The 16577-nt window shown below is 40.4% G+C and overlaps 2 protein-coding genes across 2 annotated transcripts in view; both read right to left on the bottom strand.

Moving 5' to 3' along the window:
* Nucleotides 1-16577, bottom strand: part of LOC126354970 (mucin-5AC-like) — a 128254-nt gene that overhangs the window by 23370 nt on the left and 88307 nt on the right. The window lies entirely within an intron of this gene.
* On the bottom strand, nt 1457-9151 carry LOC126354969 (mucin-2-like). Its single transcript, XM_050005052.1, has one exon. The coding sequence runs from the start codon at nt 9053-9055 to the stop codon at nt 1622-1624; it is 7434 nt and encodes a 2477-aa protein (XP_049861009.1). The 5' UTR covers nt 9056-9151; the 3' UTR covers nt 1457-1621.

Raw genomic sequence — 16577 nt, 5'->3', positions numbered from 1 at the left:
AAGATGTGGTGAACATTATTTGTTTGGCCTGACTCCAGTTACACGTTACAAAAGCTAAATTACAAATATCTACCGAAACGTCAGAGAAAATGATTATGTGGACACTTATGTTTCATGCAACCTCCAGTGTCAACGGAAAGCGTCAGTTTGTTTCGTCTTACAAACAAAATTAGTTTTAAAGCGGAATTTTACGTGTCCATTCGACAGAGTGATTCCAAATTAGTCTAGTGCGATACCCATTTCATTGGTATGTATTACCAATGATAGTAAAGCAGGGAGAATTAGCAGTACTCCAACAACGACTGAGTAGCGCCCTTCATGGTGGTAGCAGTCAATGTGAGCCATCGTGTTACATGAGTCTCTGCTGATTTACTCGTTTTTCTTTGTGTCTCGTAGTTCCCCTAAATCGTTGAAACAACAGCAAATCCTGTTGTAATTCCTTATAAGTTTCACCACAATTAACACGTTTATTATGTGGGTAACAATTATCCCAGCAGCAGCCAAGCTTCAGGCTGTGTTTAGTACAACAACTGATGGCTGCAGATTCAGCTTGGAAGCAGAGACGGTATGTATTTGTGCACCAAGGAAGAAGGGAGGCGGTCTCGATCGACAATTTTTTCCCATTAAACATTAAGAAACGTTTACCTATCAAAGCAGAGACGAAAAATACAGGCATAAAGAAGAAGGATAAAAGTATTATGCAGTTAGTAATCTACCGTTGGATATCCCAACTTGTTTCGCAGATTTTAGCCAACCTTGAAACTCAGAGTATCGACTATCTTCTGTGACTTGGGTCTGAGATTTTCAGGAAGTTATTGAATAAAAGATTCTAAATAAAAGGCTTATTTCGTTTTCTCCACAAACATGTGAGACCTACAATAAAGTGGGAATTGTATTAAATAAACAATAGTTCTGTAGTTATTAGAAATAACATTTGTAATAAAAGCAAATTTAAAAAAAGTAAGTTGTCCGAAATAATTTGGTTTCAGGTGACTCTAAAACTCAAGTTCTAAAAGTCTTAGTGACAGTAAAATTTTCATTTGCATTTAGAGTTGTGGTTCATGACGTGTTATGCCTCTGCTATACCATATGTGGTATTCCTTCTACCTTTCATAATATAAAAAAATAAGACTATATTTTTAAGTGAACATTAAATTCAGACTTAGATTTTCAGCTGTGGCGTGACTGGATTGCACTGAAGTGGTCTTAATCATTGTAATTCAGTATGTTAGCTTCTTGATTCACAAATCTAACAAGAGTTAAATACTTAGCACTGGAAACCACAGTATCTCATTCCTCTAGGAATTTATTTAAACTGTTACATCTTGGAATCCAGTCGGTGACTGCTAAATACCTTAAATAGCCATTTATAATTTATTTTGTGATTACCTCTCAGCTCACGAAGATATTGTTCAGAGCATTTGCAAATTGAAACGTTAAAGTAGCAGTAAAGAAATATCTCTTACTTCCTGCAAAACTCTTTAATTCTGCACAGAACATACCACACTCGCATGATTCACACAATAATATTATCAGTAGAATCATGCAAAAACATGTTATGTCGCTATGTAAATAGGAATTAAATATAACAATCAATATCAATAAAACATTTCATGTGTCATTAATAAGCAACTCCACAATTAACACTCGATGCTGTGGTACACTGGCTTGTATTTTGATTGTAAGCTGTTGATGGAGGACACTGGTAATGCATTGTATAGAATCCACCGGACGATTTTGGCGAGCATATATAGTATGATTTGCAGTCTTCTGGATCAGCAAAACGTCCAGATACTTCACAAATAAACGGCCTTGATGTTGACGCGACTATTGTTGGCACGGTGCTATCAACCAACTCTGTGATAGAACATGTAAAATTATTAATACATCGTTGTGTGCTAGGATTATACAGCAATGATGGAGGACAAGAGAAATGCAGTGTATAGAAGCCACCTGAAGACTTGGGAGAGCAGATATAATAGAGACTGCAGTTAGCGGGATCAGGAAACCGTCCAGCCTCTGAACAGACGAATGGTGCTGCAGTAGTAGTTTGCGGTAACGTCACTGTCGATGTTGGGGAAACTGTTGTGGACGTTGAGGGAGATTCGCCGGTAGATGGAGGCAGTGTAACTGTCGTTGTTGCCAAAGCTGTTGTAGACGCTGAGGGGGACTCAATAGTGGTTGGTGGTAACGTTGTGGACATTGCGGGAGATTCAGTAGTCACTGTGCATGTAAAACTGTCAGAACATTGTCGCATGCTAGGATTATACAATAATGGCGGAGGACAAGAAAAGTGCATCGTGTAGAAGCCACCTGAAGATTTGGGAGAGCAGACATAATAAAGACTGCAGTTAGCAGGATCAGGAAACCGTCCAGTCTCTGAACAGACGAACGGTTCTGCAGTAGTAGTTGGTGGTAGCGTCACTGTCGATGTAGGTAAAACTGTTGTTGATGTTGAGGGGGATGCAGTGGTCGTACAAGGAATATCTGCCCAGCATGGGTACTGACAGTCCATACTGCAGTATGTGTTTGCAGGACATGTGAAAGCATCCCCACTTGGTGGTTTTGAATCATAACATAACTGGACTTGTGAAGTGCTGAGACAATAGAATCCAAAGTCATTACATGATGGAGCAATACACGTTGCATTCTGAGAACACTTCTTAGTCACAGAATCAAACTGTGACCCATCTGGGCATGAAAACATTATGTACACAAAGTCCCCTGATGACAGTGGTATGCAGAGGTAAAAGTTGCTGCAGTTCCCGAGATCTTGAAACTCTCCAGCTGATTCACATGTAAATGGCGCTTCAGTAGGTGGAGCATTTGTTGGAGCAACTGATGTTGCCATACTGGTTGTAGCGGCAGTTGGAAGCCTTGTTGTTGTCTGCTTGGTTGTTATCCTTGTTGTACTGCTTTCTACCATAGTTGGTTCATTCGTATTCTTTGTTGTTGGCCTTGATGTAGTTGTTAACTCTGTTCTGCTGATTTCTCCTGTATGTAACTGTGAAGAAGTCTCCGTTGGTAGCATTGTTGTACTTTCCAGTTCTGTAGTAGTTTTACTGGTTTCTTCTGTGGGAGAATCTGTGGTAGTCTCAGTACTCATTGTTGCCATTGTAGAAGTTCTTAATTCTGTAGTTGTTGTTTCTAAGGTCAGCTCTGTGGTAGCTTCTGTTTTCATTGTTGGCACTGATGTAGTTGTTGTTAATGTTGTACTGCTTTCATTTGCTGTTAATTCTGTGGTAGATTCTATTTTTGTTGTTGTCAGCACTGTGTCAGATGGTAATCCTGCTGTTCTTTCGGTTGTACTGGTTTCTCCTGTAGCTGGGCTTGTGATTGCCTCGGCTGGCAATGAATTTGTTGTTTCTGTTGTACTGGTATCTTCTGCAGTTAATTTTGTGGTAATCTCTGCTGTCGTCGTTGTCATTGCTGTACTTACTAAATTTGAAGTTGTTAACTCTGCTGTTCTAGTTGCTTGTGTACTTTGTTCAGTTGTAGACTGTGTGGCCATTGTAGGTATTGATGTAGTTGTTAACTGTGTAGTTGTTATTTCCATATCCAGCTCTGTGGTACCTTCAGTTGTAATTGTTTGAACAGATGTAGTTGCTGTTTCTGATTTAGTGGTTTCTTTTGTACTCATTTCTGTGCTCATCTCTGTTGCCTTTGTTGTCAGCTCTGTTGTAGTTGGTAATTTTATAGTAGTTGCTATGGCTGTGGTGGTTTCTCCTATAGGTTGTCCTGTTGTAGTCTCTGTAGTCATTGTTGGTACCAAAGATGTTGTTGTTGTTTCAGCTGTACTGGTTTCTTCAGCTGTCAATGGTGTGGTACTCTCTGTTGCTGTCACTTGCATTGTTGTAGTTACTAACTTCATAGTTGTTGTTTCTGTTGCACTGCTTTCTTCAGCAGTTAAATCTGTGGTAGTCTGTGTTGGGATAGTTGGAGTTGTTACTTCTGTAGTTGTAGTATTCATAATTATCTCTGAGGTAGTATCTGTTGTCATTTCTGTTGGTAGTGATGTAGCTGTTGTTTCTGTTATACTACTGGTTTCTTCTGTAGTAAGTTCTGTTGCGGATCCTGTTGACGTTATTGTCAGCACTGTTGTAGTTGGTAACTCTGTAACTGTTGTTTCAGCTGTGCTGGTATCACCTGTAGGTTGTTTCGTTGTAGTTTCTGCTGTTGTTGTTGGCAATGGTGTAGTTGCGTCAGCAGTGCTGCTTTCTTCAGTACTTAATTCGGTAATATTCTCTGCTGTTGTTGTTGTTGGCATGGTTGTAGTAACTACTTTCATTGTTGTTTCTGTTGTACTGCTTTCTTTAGTATTTAACTCTGTGGTAGCCTCAGTTGGCACTATAATGGTTGTTAATTCTGTAGTTGTTTTTTCCGTATTTAGCTTTGTTGTTACTACTGCTGTAGCTGTAGTTTCTGCTGTACTGATATTTTCTGTAGTCAGTCCTGGTGTAATCTCTGTTGTCGAAGTTGCCAGCATTGTTGAAGTTGTTAATACTGTAGTCGTTGTTTCCCTACTTAGCTCTGCTGAAGTCTCTGTTGTCATTGTTGTCAGCACTGTTGAAGTTGGTAGTTCTGTAGTTGCTTTTTCGGTTGTACTGGTTTCTCCTGTGGTTAGGCCTGTGGTTGTTGTTTCAGTTGTACTGGTTTCTTCAGCATTTAATTTTGTGGTACTCTCTGTTGTTGTCACTGGCATTGTTGTAGTTACTAAATTCATAGTTGTTGTTTCTGTTGTACTGCTTCCTTCAGCAGTTAAATCTGTGGTAGTCTGTATTGGCATAGTTGCAGTTGTTCCCTCTGTAGTTGTTGTATCGATACTGATCTGTGTGGTAGTCTCTGTTGTAGTTTTTGTTGGAATTGATGTAGTTGTAGTTTCTGTTATACTGTCAGTTTCTTCTGTAGCCAGTCCAGTTGTACCCTGTGTTGTCGTTATTGTCAGTACTGTTGTAGATGGTATCTCTACAATTGTTGTTTCAGTTGTGCTGATTTCTCCTGTAGGTTGCCTTGTGGTAGTTTCTGCTGTCGTTGTTGACAACTGTATCGTTGTTTCCGTTGTGCTGTTTCCTTCAGTATGTAATTCTGTGGTAGTCTCTGTTGGCACTGTAGTAGTTGCTAATTCTGTAGTTGTTGTTTCCGTATTTAGCTCTGTGGAAGTGATGGTTGCCATTGTTGTTAGCACTGCAGTAGCTGTAGTTTCTGCTGTACTGATATTTTCTGTAGTCAGTGCTGGTGTAATCTCAGTTGTTGAAGTTGCCAGCATTGTTGAAGTTGGTAATTCTGTAGTTGTTATTTCGGTACTTATCTCTGTTGTAGTCTCTGGCAGCATAGATGAAGTTATTAATTCTGTAGTCGTTGTTTCCCTACTTAGCTCTGCTGTAGTCCCTGTTGTCATTGTTGTCAGCACTGTTGAAGTTGGTAGTTCTGTAGTTGTTGTTCTGGTTGTACTGGTTTCTCCTGTGCTTAGGCCAGTGGTTGCCTCAGCTGTTGTTGACAATGAGGTTGTTGTTTCTGTTGTACTGGTTTCTTCTGCACTTAATTCTGTGTTAATCTCTGTTGTCGTCATTGGCATTGTAGTACTTACTAAATTTGAAGTTGTTGATTCTGTTGTACTGCTTGCTTGTGTACTAAATTCTGTTGTAGACTGTGTTGCAATTGTAGGGATTGTAGTAGTTGGTAGTTGCGTGGTTGTTAGTTCCACTGTCATCTCTGTGGTACCTTCAGTTGTAATTGTGTGCACTGATGTAGTTGCTGTTTCTATTGGAGTGGTCTCTTCTGTAGTCAGTTCTGTACTCATCTCTGTTACCTTTGTTGTCAGCTCTGTTGTATTTGGTAATTCTGTAGAGCTTGCTTTGGCTGTGCTGGTTTCTTCTGTAGGTTGCCCTGTGGTAGCCTCTGTTGTCATTGTTGTTGTCAGTGATGTTATTGTTGTTTCATTTGTACTGGTTTCTTCAGCATTTAATGTTGTGGTACTCTCTGTTGTTGTCACTGGCATTGTTGTAGTTACTAAATTCATAGTTGTTGTTTCTGTTGTACTGCTTCCTCCAGCAGTTAAATCTGTGGTAGTCTGCATTGGCATTGTTGCAGTTGTTCCCTCTGTAGTTGTTGTATCCATACTGATCTGTGTGGTAGTCTCTGTTGTAGTTTTTGTTGGAATTGATGTAGTTGTAGTTTCTGTTATACTGCCAGTTTCTTCTGTAGTCAGTCCAGTTGTACCCTGTGTTGTCGTTATTGTCAGTACTGTTGTAGATGGTATCTCTGTAATTGTTGTTTCAGTTGTGCTGATTTCTCCTGTAGGTTGCCTTGTGGTAGTTTCTGCTGTCGTTGTTGACAACTGTATCGTTGTTTCCGTTGTGCTGTTTCCTTCAGTACGTAATTCTGTGGTAGTCTCTGTTGGCACTGTAGTAGTTGCTAATTCTGTAGTTGTTGTTTCCGTATTTAGCTCTGTGGGAGTGTCGGTTGCCATTGTTGTTACCACTGCTGTAGCTGTAGTTTCTGCTGTACTGATATTTTCTGTAGTCAGTGCTGGTGTAATCTCAGTTGTTGAAGTTGCCAGCATTGTTGAAGTTGGTAATTCTGTAGTTGTTATTTCGGTACTTATCTCTGTTGTAGTCTCTGGCAGCATAGATGAAGTTATTAATTCTGTAGTCGTTGTTTCCCTACTTAGCTCTGCTGTAGTCTCTGTTGTCATTGTTGTCAGCACTGTTGAAGTTGGTAGTTCTGTAGTTGTTGTTCTGGTTGTACTGGTTTCTCCTGTGCTTAGGCCAGTGGTTGCCTCAGCTGTTGTTGACAATGAAGTTGTTGTTTCTGTTGTACTGCTTGCTTGTGTACTAAATTCTGTTGTAGACTGTGTTGCAATTGTAGGGATTGTAGTAGTTGGTAGTTGCGTGGTTGTTAGTTCCACTGTCATCTCTGTGGTACCTTCAGTTGTAATTGTGTGCACTGATGTAGTTGCTGTTTCTATTGGAGTGGTCTCTTCTGTAGTCAGTTCTGTACTCATCTCTGTTACCTTTGTTGTCAGCTCTGTTGTATTTGGTAATTCTGTAGAGCTTGCTTTGGCTGTGCTGGTTTCTTCTGTAGGTTGCCCTGTGGTAGCCTCTGTTGTCATTGTTGTTGTCAGTGATGTTATTGTTGTTTCATTTGTACTGGTTTCTTCAGCATTTAATGTTGTGGTACTCTCTGTTGTTGTCACTGGCATTGTTGTAGTTACTAAATTCATAGTTGTTGTTTCTGTTGTACTGCTTCCTCCAGCAGTTAAATCTGTGGTAGTCTGCATTGGCATTGTTGCAGTTGTTCCCTCTGTAGTTGTTGTATCCATACTGATCTGTGTGGTAGTCTCTGTTGTAGTTTTTGTTGGAATTGATGTAGTTGTAGTTTCTGTTATACTGCCAGTTTCTTCTGTAGTCAGTCCAGTTGTACCCTGTGTTGTCGTTATTGTCAGTACTGTTGTAGATGGTATCTCTGTAATTGTTGTTTCAGTTGTGCTGATTTCTCCTGTAGGTTGCCTTGTGGTAGTTTCTGCTGTCGTTGTTGACAACTGTATCGTTGTTTCCGTTGTGCTGTTTCCTTCAGTACGTAATTCTGTGGTAGTCTCTGTTGGCACTGTAGTAGTTGCTAATTCTGTAGTTGTTGTTTCCGTATTTAGCTCTGTGGGAGTGTCGGTTGCCATTGTTGTTACCACTGCTGTAGCTGTAGTTTCTGCTGTACTGATATTTTCTGTAGTCAGTGCTGGTGTAATCTCAGTTGTCGAAGTTGCCAGCATTGTTGAAGTTGGTAATTCTGTAGTTGTTATTTCGGTACTTATCTCTGTTGTAGTCTCTGGCAGCATAGATGAAGTTATTAATTCTGTAGTCGTTGTTTCCCTACTTAGCTCTGCTGTAGTCTCTGTTGTCATTGTTGTCAGCACTGTGGAATTTGGTAGTTCTGTAGTTGTTGTTCTGGTTGTACTGGTTTCTCCTGTGCTTAGGCCAGTGGTTGCCTCAGCTGTTGTTGACAATGAAGTTGTTGTTTCTGTTGTACTGGTTTCTTCTGCACTTAATTCTGTGTTAATCTCTGTTGTCGTCATTGGCATTGTAGTACTTACTAAATTTGAAGTTGTTGATTCTGTTGTACTGCTTGCTTGTGTACTAAATTCTGTTGTAGACTGTGTTGCAATTGTAGGGATTGTAGTAGTTGGTAGTTGCGTGGTTGTTAGTTCCACTGTCATCTCTGTGGTACCTTCAGTTGTAATTGTGTGCACTGATGTAGTTGCTGTTTCTATTGGAGTGGTCTCTTCTGTAGTCAGTTCTGTACTCATCTCTGTTACCTTTGTTGTCAGCTCTGTTGTATTTGGTAATTCTGTAGAGCTTGCTTTGGCTGTGCTGGTTTCTTCTGTAGGTTGCCCTGTGGTAGCCTCTGTTGTCATTGTTGTTGTCAGTGATGTTATTGTTGTTTCTGTTGTACTGCTTTCTTCAGCATTTAATGTTGTGGTACTCTCTGTTGTTGTCACTGGCATTGTTGTAGTTACTAAATTCATAGCTGTTGTTTCTGTTGTACTGCTTCCTTCAGCAGTTAAATCTGTGGTAGTCTGTATTGGCATAGTTGCAGTTGTTCCCTCTGTAGTTGTTGTATCCATACTGATCTGTGTGGTAGTCTCTGTTGTAATTTTTGTTGGAATTGATGTAGTTGTAGTTTCTGTTATACTGCCAGTTTCTTCTGTAGTCAGTCCAGCTGTACCCTGTGTTGTCGTTATTGTCAGTACTGTTGTAGATGGTATCTCTGTAATTGTTGTTTCAGTTTTGCTGATTTCTCCTGTAGATGGCCTTGTGGTAGTTTCTGCTGTTGTTGTTGACAACTGTATCGTTGTTTCTATTGTGCTGTTTTCATCAGTACTTAATTCTGTGGCAGTCGCTGTTGGCACTGTAGTAGTTGCTAATTCTGTAGTTGTTTCTTGCACACTAAGGTCTGTGGTAGTGCCAGGTGTCATTGTTATTAACACTGATGTAGCTGTAATATTTTCTGTGGTACTAGCTTCTTCTGTAGTTAGTTCTGTGGTTGTCTCTGCTGTCAGCATGGTTGCTACTTTTGTTGTAGTCGTTCGACTTGGTGCTGTAACACAGACAGTGTTAAGCTCCACACAGAAATTTTCACAGCCGTCGTAACAGTATAAAGGGCCACATGACTGTGCTGGAAAATTAGGCACTACACTGCCGTTCAAACAGTATTCAAATGCCGTTTCGTTCACACAACGATAGTCCAAATCAGGCTCACATGTTTGTCCACGAGTTTGAAGTAATAATGCAAGAAATGTCTGTAAACACGCAAACAATGAAAGTAAGTGCATTTGTTCAGCTGAGGAAATGTAAATAGATTACATTTATTTGGATTCCGTAATTGTGTCAAAAACACACACACACACACGCACGCACGCGCGCGCGCAAATACGCACACAAACAAGAGAGAGAGAGAGAGAGAGAGAGAGAGAGAGAGAGAGAGAGAGAGAGAGAAACTAAGAAAATGCTTTCCTTGTCGGGTAAGTTTTGTGTGACTTGTCTGAATCTATATATTTAATTGTTGGGTGAATGTAGAAACTGTCTATGAGCTATTTCAAAGAATAGTAACTTCTTGTTGCCAGAGCACTCCTGTGAAATGTAGCGCCGTCCTCTTGACAATCCCATTACAGCAGAGGTAATCAACCTGTTATTCTTACCGCCCACCTTTTTATCTCTCTTAGTAATAAAAGTTTCTAACCGCCTACCGGTTTCAACATAATTATGATTTGTAATGTAGAGAAGTAATTTTACTTTATGAAATTTATAAATTATAGATTCAGCAAGATAAATGTATAATAATAATTTCTTAGCAAATATTTTATGTCAAAATTTTATGAACAGCGAATGAAAATGTTTTAAAAAACCCTACCGCCTACTGTGAGAGCTGCAACACCCGCTAGTGAGCGGTAATGATCACGCTGGCTACCATTGCGTTAGACGGTACCATCGGACTGTAGTGGTGTCATCTCTGATGAAAGCATTGCGTGCTGTAGATCTGCCTTCTGCGGACTTAGTCGACATCAAGCTGCGATTGTCACGTGATTTCGACAGAGTGCCGCCTTTTTACGTTTTCTACATACCGAAAATTTAGTGTGTCAGATATAACAGTGGTGATGATGAGTATCGCTGCTATGACTGCAGAGATATGTAGGGCTTGCGTGAATGAAAAAACAGTCTCTCTTCACGTTACACTACTGCAAAAGTCTGATTGTAGTTATCATATTAGTTAGCGTCTCTTGATCTAAAACAAGAGAAATTGTCGTGCACCTATCTCTTCAAACTTTTAAGCTAAGTACGACCCCAATGTCGAACGCAAATGGTTCGTGTAGAAAATTCACATAATTTATGTCTGATCTTCTGTACAAAAGGCAGTGAAATGTAATACGCTTGTTCAACGAATATGGTATAAGTCACTTTGAATAAGAGGAAGAAAAAATATCGACAAGGCTCTTAATCCAGACCGTGACTGGTCATCGATATGCAGTCCTAGGCTCTGAAAACATTGTAAAAATCTGAACTGTCAGTCATGGTTGAGAGTGAATAAAACATTGAGAACAGCCACTATTGAACAGTAGCTTCTTTTTTAAAAAGTATTTTTGATCGACACAGCTGTGCCCAAGCCACTGCTGGAAACACTAATAACCCCATCGTGTTTTGATGTTATCACCAACAAATGTCTTTGAAATGAACATCGCAGTAGACTGATGACAGATCACTCTCTAAATTTACGACGTAAAGTTTCACAATGAGAACAACAAGAACATTTCCCGATGACACTCTGCATCATTATGAGATACCCCAGACGCAGTTTTTGTTGATTCCACCAATACATCAGAAACTAAACTTTAAACTTTGTTAGAAACACCAGAGAAATGGGACCAGAGTGCTTTTCAGAGAAACTCTAAGTACATATGCTGCAGTGCGCTTGGCAGAATGCGTTTCCTTGTACAATAAGGTAACACGAGTTTGTTAAAGATTAAATCCTTCGGAGTAGTCATTTGGCTGGCGTAAAATTTAAAGAAACGATAGCCAAGGAGAAGGACATTCTGTCATTCATTGCACAAAATAATTAGTCTATCATCCTGAGCAAAATTTACAGTCTGTGTGGAGTGTAGCAGCTCAAAATTCCCGCTGTAGGAATAAAATCACTGTTACGCTCACCTAGACACGACTACTGGACACGTGGCTAACAAACTAGGGATTGCTGAAGTATTAGAGCTTCACGAACACTCGTTGATGTGTGTTTTTTGTTGTTATCATTACAGTCGTGTTTGGTGACTAGTTTGATGCATCTGTCCTCAGACGTCTGTTTTGTGTAGCTCTTTCCATATCTGCATGACTATTACACCCGACATCCAAATGGATCTACTTGCTGTGTGTGCACCTTGCCGTGTCTATACCCGTTTAAACTACACTGAACACACAAAATATTATGACCACTTCCCACCGCTACGCTGGATGGTCCTGGTGAAATTGCTGCCAATGACGCAGTAACAAAAGTATGTAAGCAGAGCAGACACGGACGGGGATAGCCCTAGCGAAGATATGGGCTGCAAATAGGGAAATCCACTGAGATAAGCGGCAGATTATCATTATGCAGAGCCTGTTAACGAGTACATCGATAACGACCAAGCTAGTCGAATGTTCACGAGCTTCTGTCGTGGAAAGAGGCAGGACAGTGAAACTACCACTTGGCGCTAAATGGTTGGATATCCATCACTCTTCACAGAACGTGGGGATTGGAATCTTGCCTGCTCTGTAAAGTAGAATAGATTGTGATCTGTGCATCTCTGCCGAAACAGCACAGTGCTGGTGCACGCACAAGTGTTTCACGGGACACCAGTTCATCGTACAGTGTTGAACACGGTGTTCGGCAGCAGACCAGCCATGCGTGTTCACATGTTGACCCAACGACATCGTCAATTACGATTGCAATGGGCACGCGACCAACGGGATTTGGCCGTCGATCAATGGAAACGTGTCGGCTCTTCCGGTGAATCACATTTTTGCTCCACTAGGTCAATGGTTGTCTCCACAATTGCCGTCATCGAGGTGAACTGCGGTTTAAAACGTGTAGCGCGCCACGGACGCAGGTTGGTGGAAGCAGTATTATGCTTCGGGAAATATTCTGCGAGTGCTTGCATGCGACCTGCAGTAGTAATCGAAGGCACGCTGACAGCTGCGAAGCACCTGTATCCCTTCATGCTATATATCTTCTCCGACGGCGATGTCATCTTTTAGCAGTATAATTGTCCGTGTGTAGGAGCTAGAACCGTACTAAAATGGTTTGAGAAGCATTGTAGTGAACTCACTTTGATGTCTCGGCGGCCAAATTCACCTAATGTAAATCCTATGGTACCCATCTGGGTCGGTATCGGCCGCTATCACCGCGTACGCACGCTATTAAGTGGCCCGTTATTTACACGAATTAGATGACCTGTGCGTAGACATCTAATAGCACATATATCCACTAACCTACCAACAAAGTGTCGAATCCCTGATACGCAGAATCAATTATGTATTTCGTTCCAAAGATGGACAAACAAGTTATTAACTAGATGGTCACAATGTTTCGGCTCATGAGTGCATCTTCCATTTCCCTCTGTTGCCAGATTAACCATTCCTTAATGACTAAGGATGTGCCCTATCAACCTACCCCTCTCTTTAGTTGAGTTGTGTCATAAACCTATTCCTCTCCCCAACTCCATTCAGTACCTCTTCATTAGTCACTCGATTTCAAAAGCTTCTGGTCTCATCTGTGCTGTAAGGCTACATTAGAATTAAATATTGCCAGGAAAGTCTTCGTGACACATAAATTGTAATAAAGGTTGTACAATGGTTCAGCAACGCTAGTTACTAGAATGATAGGCAAATACGAAGGAAACTAGTCAGTCATTGTGTGAGGTATTAGATACCAGACGAATTTTCCTAGGTATAGTACCTCCATTATAGCGTTGCATTCAAGCACTGCAAGGTGTACAAAGCAAATCAGGGATATGTCATCCAAGACCAAATACCTCCTGACATGCTCGTTACCTCTTGCAAACAGCCTCCTGCAATGAGTGACAGACTGCATCTCAATTTGCAGTGAATCGAAGTCATCACTTATCGTTCAAGTATTTCCTCACCTGTCTTCGCAAATTTCGATATTTATTTTTTACATTTTTTTATGGATGTGACAATTCACCATACGAACACACGGCTCATGTACAGCCACCTACCTTAAAATTTTCTACCGCTGTGGTTACGTGGTGTTGAGAAAGACAGATGTTATCAGTTTCTATCAGTTTCTTTCCAACTACTAAGATCTTGCCAACAACTTAACAATTCATTTACTTTACTTTATACCCCCTAATATTCTGATGAAGCAAGTTGATTACACTTTTACCTACATTATCATAATATGAACTGGGAGTCTTTGTCGCTTTATTTTCCTTTAACACTGTCTGTCTCTCTGTCGCACCTAAATTCGTTGTCTCCCGTGACCTCAGTAACCACGGAATTTTTTTGTTTTTGTTTTTGTTTTGTTTTTGTTTTCAGCTAATACGCTGATAACCTTTCCGTAAGCGTCCGTAAGTTCCTTTTCTGCTGTATTTTTGTTAACTCCTGTTCAGGTTTACAATGAGCCTAATTCTAGCTCTCAAATCGATATATTTCTTAATGATATTTCTTGAATAAGACCGTCTAGATCGCTAAATAATATCTCTTTATTTACTTGTGCCACCCAGTTTCTTCTAGTGTCACCATCTGATACCAAAAAGCGTACAACTTCCAAAACAAGTTGTGGTGTGCGTACTGTAAGACCTTCGGTACACACACCATCAGATTATTTGACCTATCGCTCTAACGAAGTAGGCGAATGTCAGCAATATGTCTCATGGTCTTATTGTGATGTGTTTATCTTCTGCCGTTAGGTCAGACGATAGAAATGCCACTTGCATGCTTAGAGTAGCAGATTGACGGTGACCAGCTTTAAACAGAAGTTGATTAATTTTCACACACATTTATTAGAATAATAAAAAACATAGATATTACGTAACTTGATTCTGGATGCTGTTTACAATTAACAATCTGAAGTTAATTTGCTTGGTTCGTTAATCTTATTCTCACATATTTCTGATACTTGACGAAGTGTCTATTCATTTATCTTCATGGCTGCACAGGAATATGATAATCTTATTAGGCGCAGACTGAAACTTGACTATAGACTGGTACAGACCAATGCAGACTAATGCACACTGACTAATCGGAGGTCTGTACACTCGTTATAATACCTCGCGCGTTCAGGTAACACAGCGCGAGTGTGATCCGCGAGGAGAAAAGGTTCTACATTAGTAGCTGCGTTACATATTATTAATACGTGGATCGGCGGAAGCAGAATTTGGTCCGTCTCTAAGACTGCGCCATCTCGTAGTGCGGAGACGGACGAGTGCTGCGCCTGCGCTGTTGTGCTTAGTGGGGCGCGCTCTAGTGGGAAAGTTGTGTACGCGCCGACTACGCGGAACTATGTACACAACACAGGTATCAGTGCAAGTATTAAAAGCGTGTGCCTAATACGAGAATTGACGCTGACACTGACCTTCTTTTGACAGTTCAAAGCTTGTTGATATCTGATGGCGTAATAAAGAAAGGACTTTACTAAGCGGTCTAGACTGTGTTATTCACAAAAATATTCACAACGATCACGGACACGTATAGGAACTCCAGCTCCTTCACTAATTTCTTAATGAATGTGTGTGTGAATTTCTAAAGGACCAAACTGCTGAGGTCCATAGACTTACACACTACTTACACTAACTTATGCTAAGGACAAAACACACACACTCACGCCCGATGGAGGACTCAAACCCTCGGCGGGAGGGGCCGCGCAGTCAGTGACATGGCGCCTCTAACTGCTCTTAATGAATTTTTGTCCATTTTTGAGACTGATTTCTTTAAGAAGATAATTAAATGTGATGGTGGATAGTCATTAAAAAACACTTGTCTCAGTACAAGTATCAAGGTATAGTCACAGCGAAACAGGGAGTATGAACAGTAATGATCGAGCAATATTTTCATATTATAAACATTAACGTAACACATTAAGAAAAGTAGTAAAAATCCAGACGCGCGTACTTCTTGTATCAAACTGACAAACCAGAAAATTGAGATAAAGTTAATATGTAATTCTTAAAATTCAGTGAGAAAATTGGTACCAATACCTCAGAAACAAAAGTAGAACAGTATACTGCAGAAGCAGTTCAGAGGAGATTTAGTGAAATAGAAATTAATCTCGCAAACCCATCTGAAATAAGGAAAATAATCATGAACAAAAGTTCGTATTGCGTGAATAATATCTTTAATGAGACCCTATAAAGTTGTGGCTCTGCAAGAACTACTGTTCTTAGTCACTTAAGTAGTGCATCAGCAGTTCTGCTAGAATGAAATATGCCATTTTTCGGTCTCTTTATAGAAAGGGCGACTCCACAGATGTCAATAACTACCGCTCAATGTTGCTCCTTACATCATTTTTCCAAAATTTTTGAGACGATAAAGTACTCCAAGGATGTCACTCACCTGTATAACAATGGGGTACTAATTCACTCACAGTTTAGACTTCAAAAAGATCACGACACTGAGTCAGCTATTTATACAGAGGACGTACAACATGAGTCCCGCAGGGTACGATCACTGTCCACTACCATTCTTCGCTTCATGTTAATGGTCTGCCATTTAATTTGACTTTGGAGGCAGAATTAGTGCTGCAGCGAAGCCGAGAAAATAGTAAACTATGTTTTTGTAAAAGTCAGTGTCTATGTGTGTGTGTGTGGATGTGGGTGGGTGGGTGGGTGTGGGTGTTAATTCCTAAGGGACCAAACTGCTGAGGTCATCGGTCCCTAGACTTAAACACTACTTAAACCAACTTATGCTAAGAACAACACACACGACCATGCCCGAGGGAGGACTCGAACCTCTGGCGGGAGGGGCCGCGCAGTCCGACACATGACGCCTCAAACCGCGTGGCCACTCTGCGCGCCTGAAGTCAGTGTCTGGTTTGTACATGAAACTATGAAACACAAAATCAATACAGTTTTGTGCTGTCAGAAATATCCCATCTCCAGTTAACCTAGTATATAAAAAAGAAATAACAAACAGGGTTGAAACTGCTAAGTTCTTAGGTGTACATATTGATGATAACTTAAAGCAAAAAGAGAAACATGTAATAGACTTGGTGAAACGTGCAGATTCGGCTTTCTTGCCACACGAGTAGTTGTCAACTTCGAGGATATATTACTTTGTAAGACAATATACTTTGTACATTTTCATACACTGATATCTTATTTTTAATTATTATTGAAGGAAATGCGCACTCTGTGCAAATAAAAAACTGAGTTACATTTCTCTAGTCCTAGATTTGCTTATTACCATTTGTCTTTTTCTGCAGTTTTTGTGTGAAATCTTTCACAGTGTTCATGGCACAGTTCACACACATCGTTTTCTTTCGGCTGTTGGAATCTCTTGTTTTGCCATAACTTTTAGTGGAAACCACGTGTTGCGTATCCT

This window comes from Schistocerca gregaria, chromosome 3 (genome assembly GCF_023897955.1).
Source record: "Schistocerca gregaria isolate iqSchGreg1 chromosome 3, iqSchGreg1.2, whole genome shotgun sequence".
NCBI lineage: Eukaryota > Metazoa > Arthropoda > Insecta > Orthoptera > Acrididae > Schistocerca > Schistocerca gregaria.
Note: the sequence above shows the minus strand (reverse complement) of the source record. Positions and strands in the feature narration are given on the sequence as shown.

What these genes read in the sequence shown, in the direction of transcription:
- LOC126354969 (XM_050005052.1), bottom strand. Translation starts at nt 9,055, where the DNA reads ATGCTGACAGCAGAGACAACCACAGAACTAACTACAGAAGAAGCTAGT.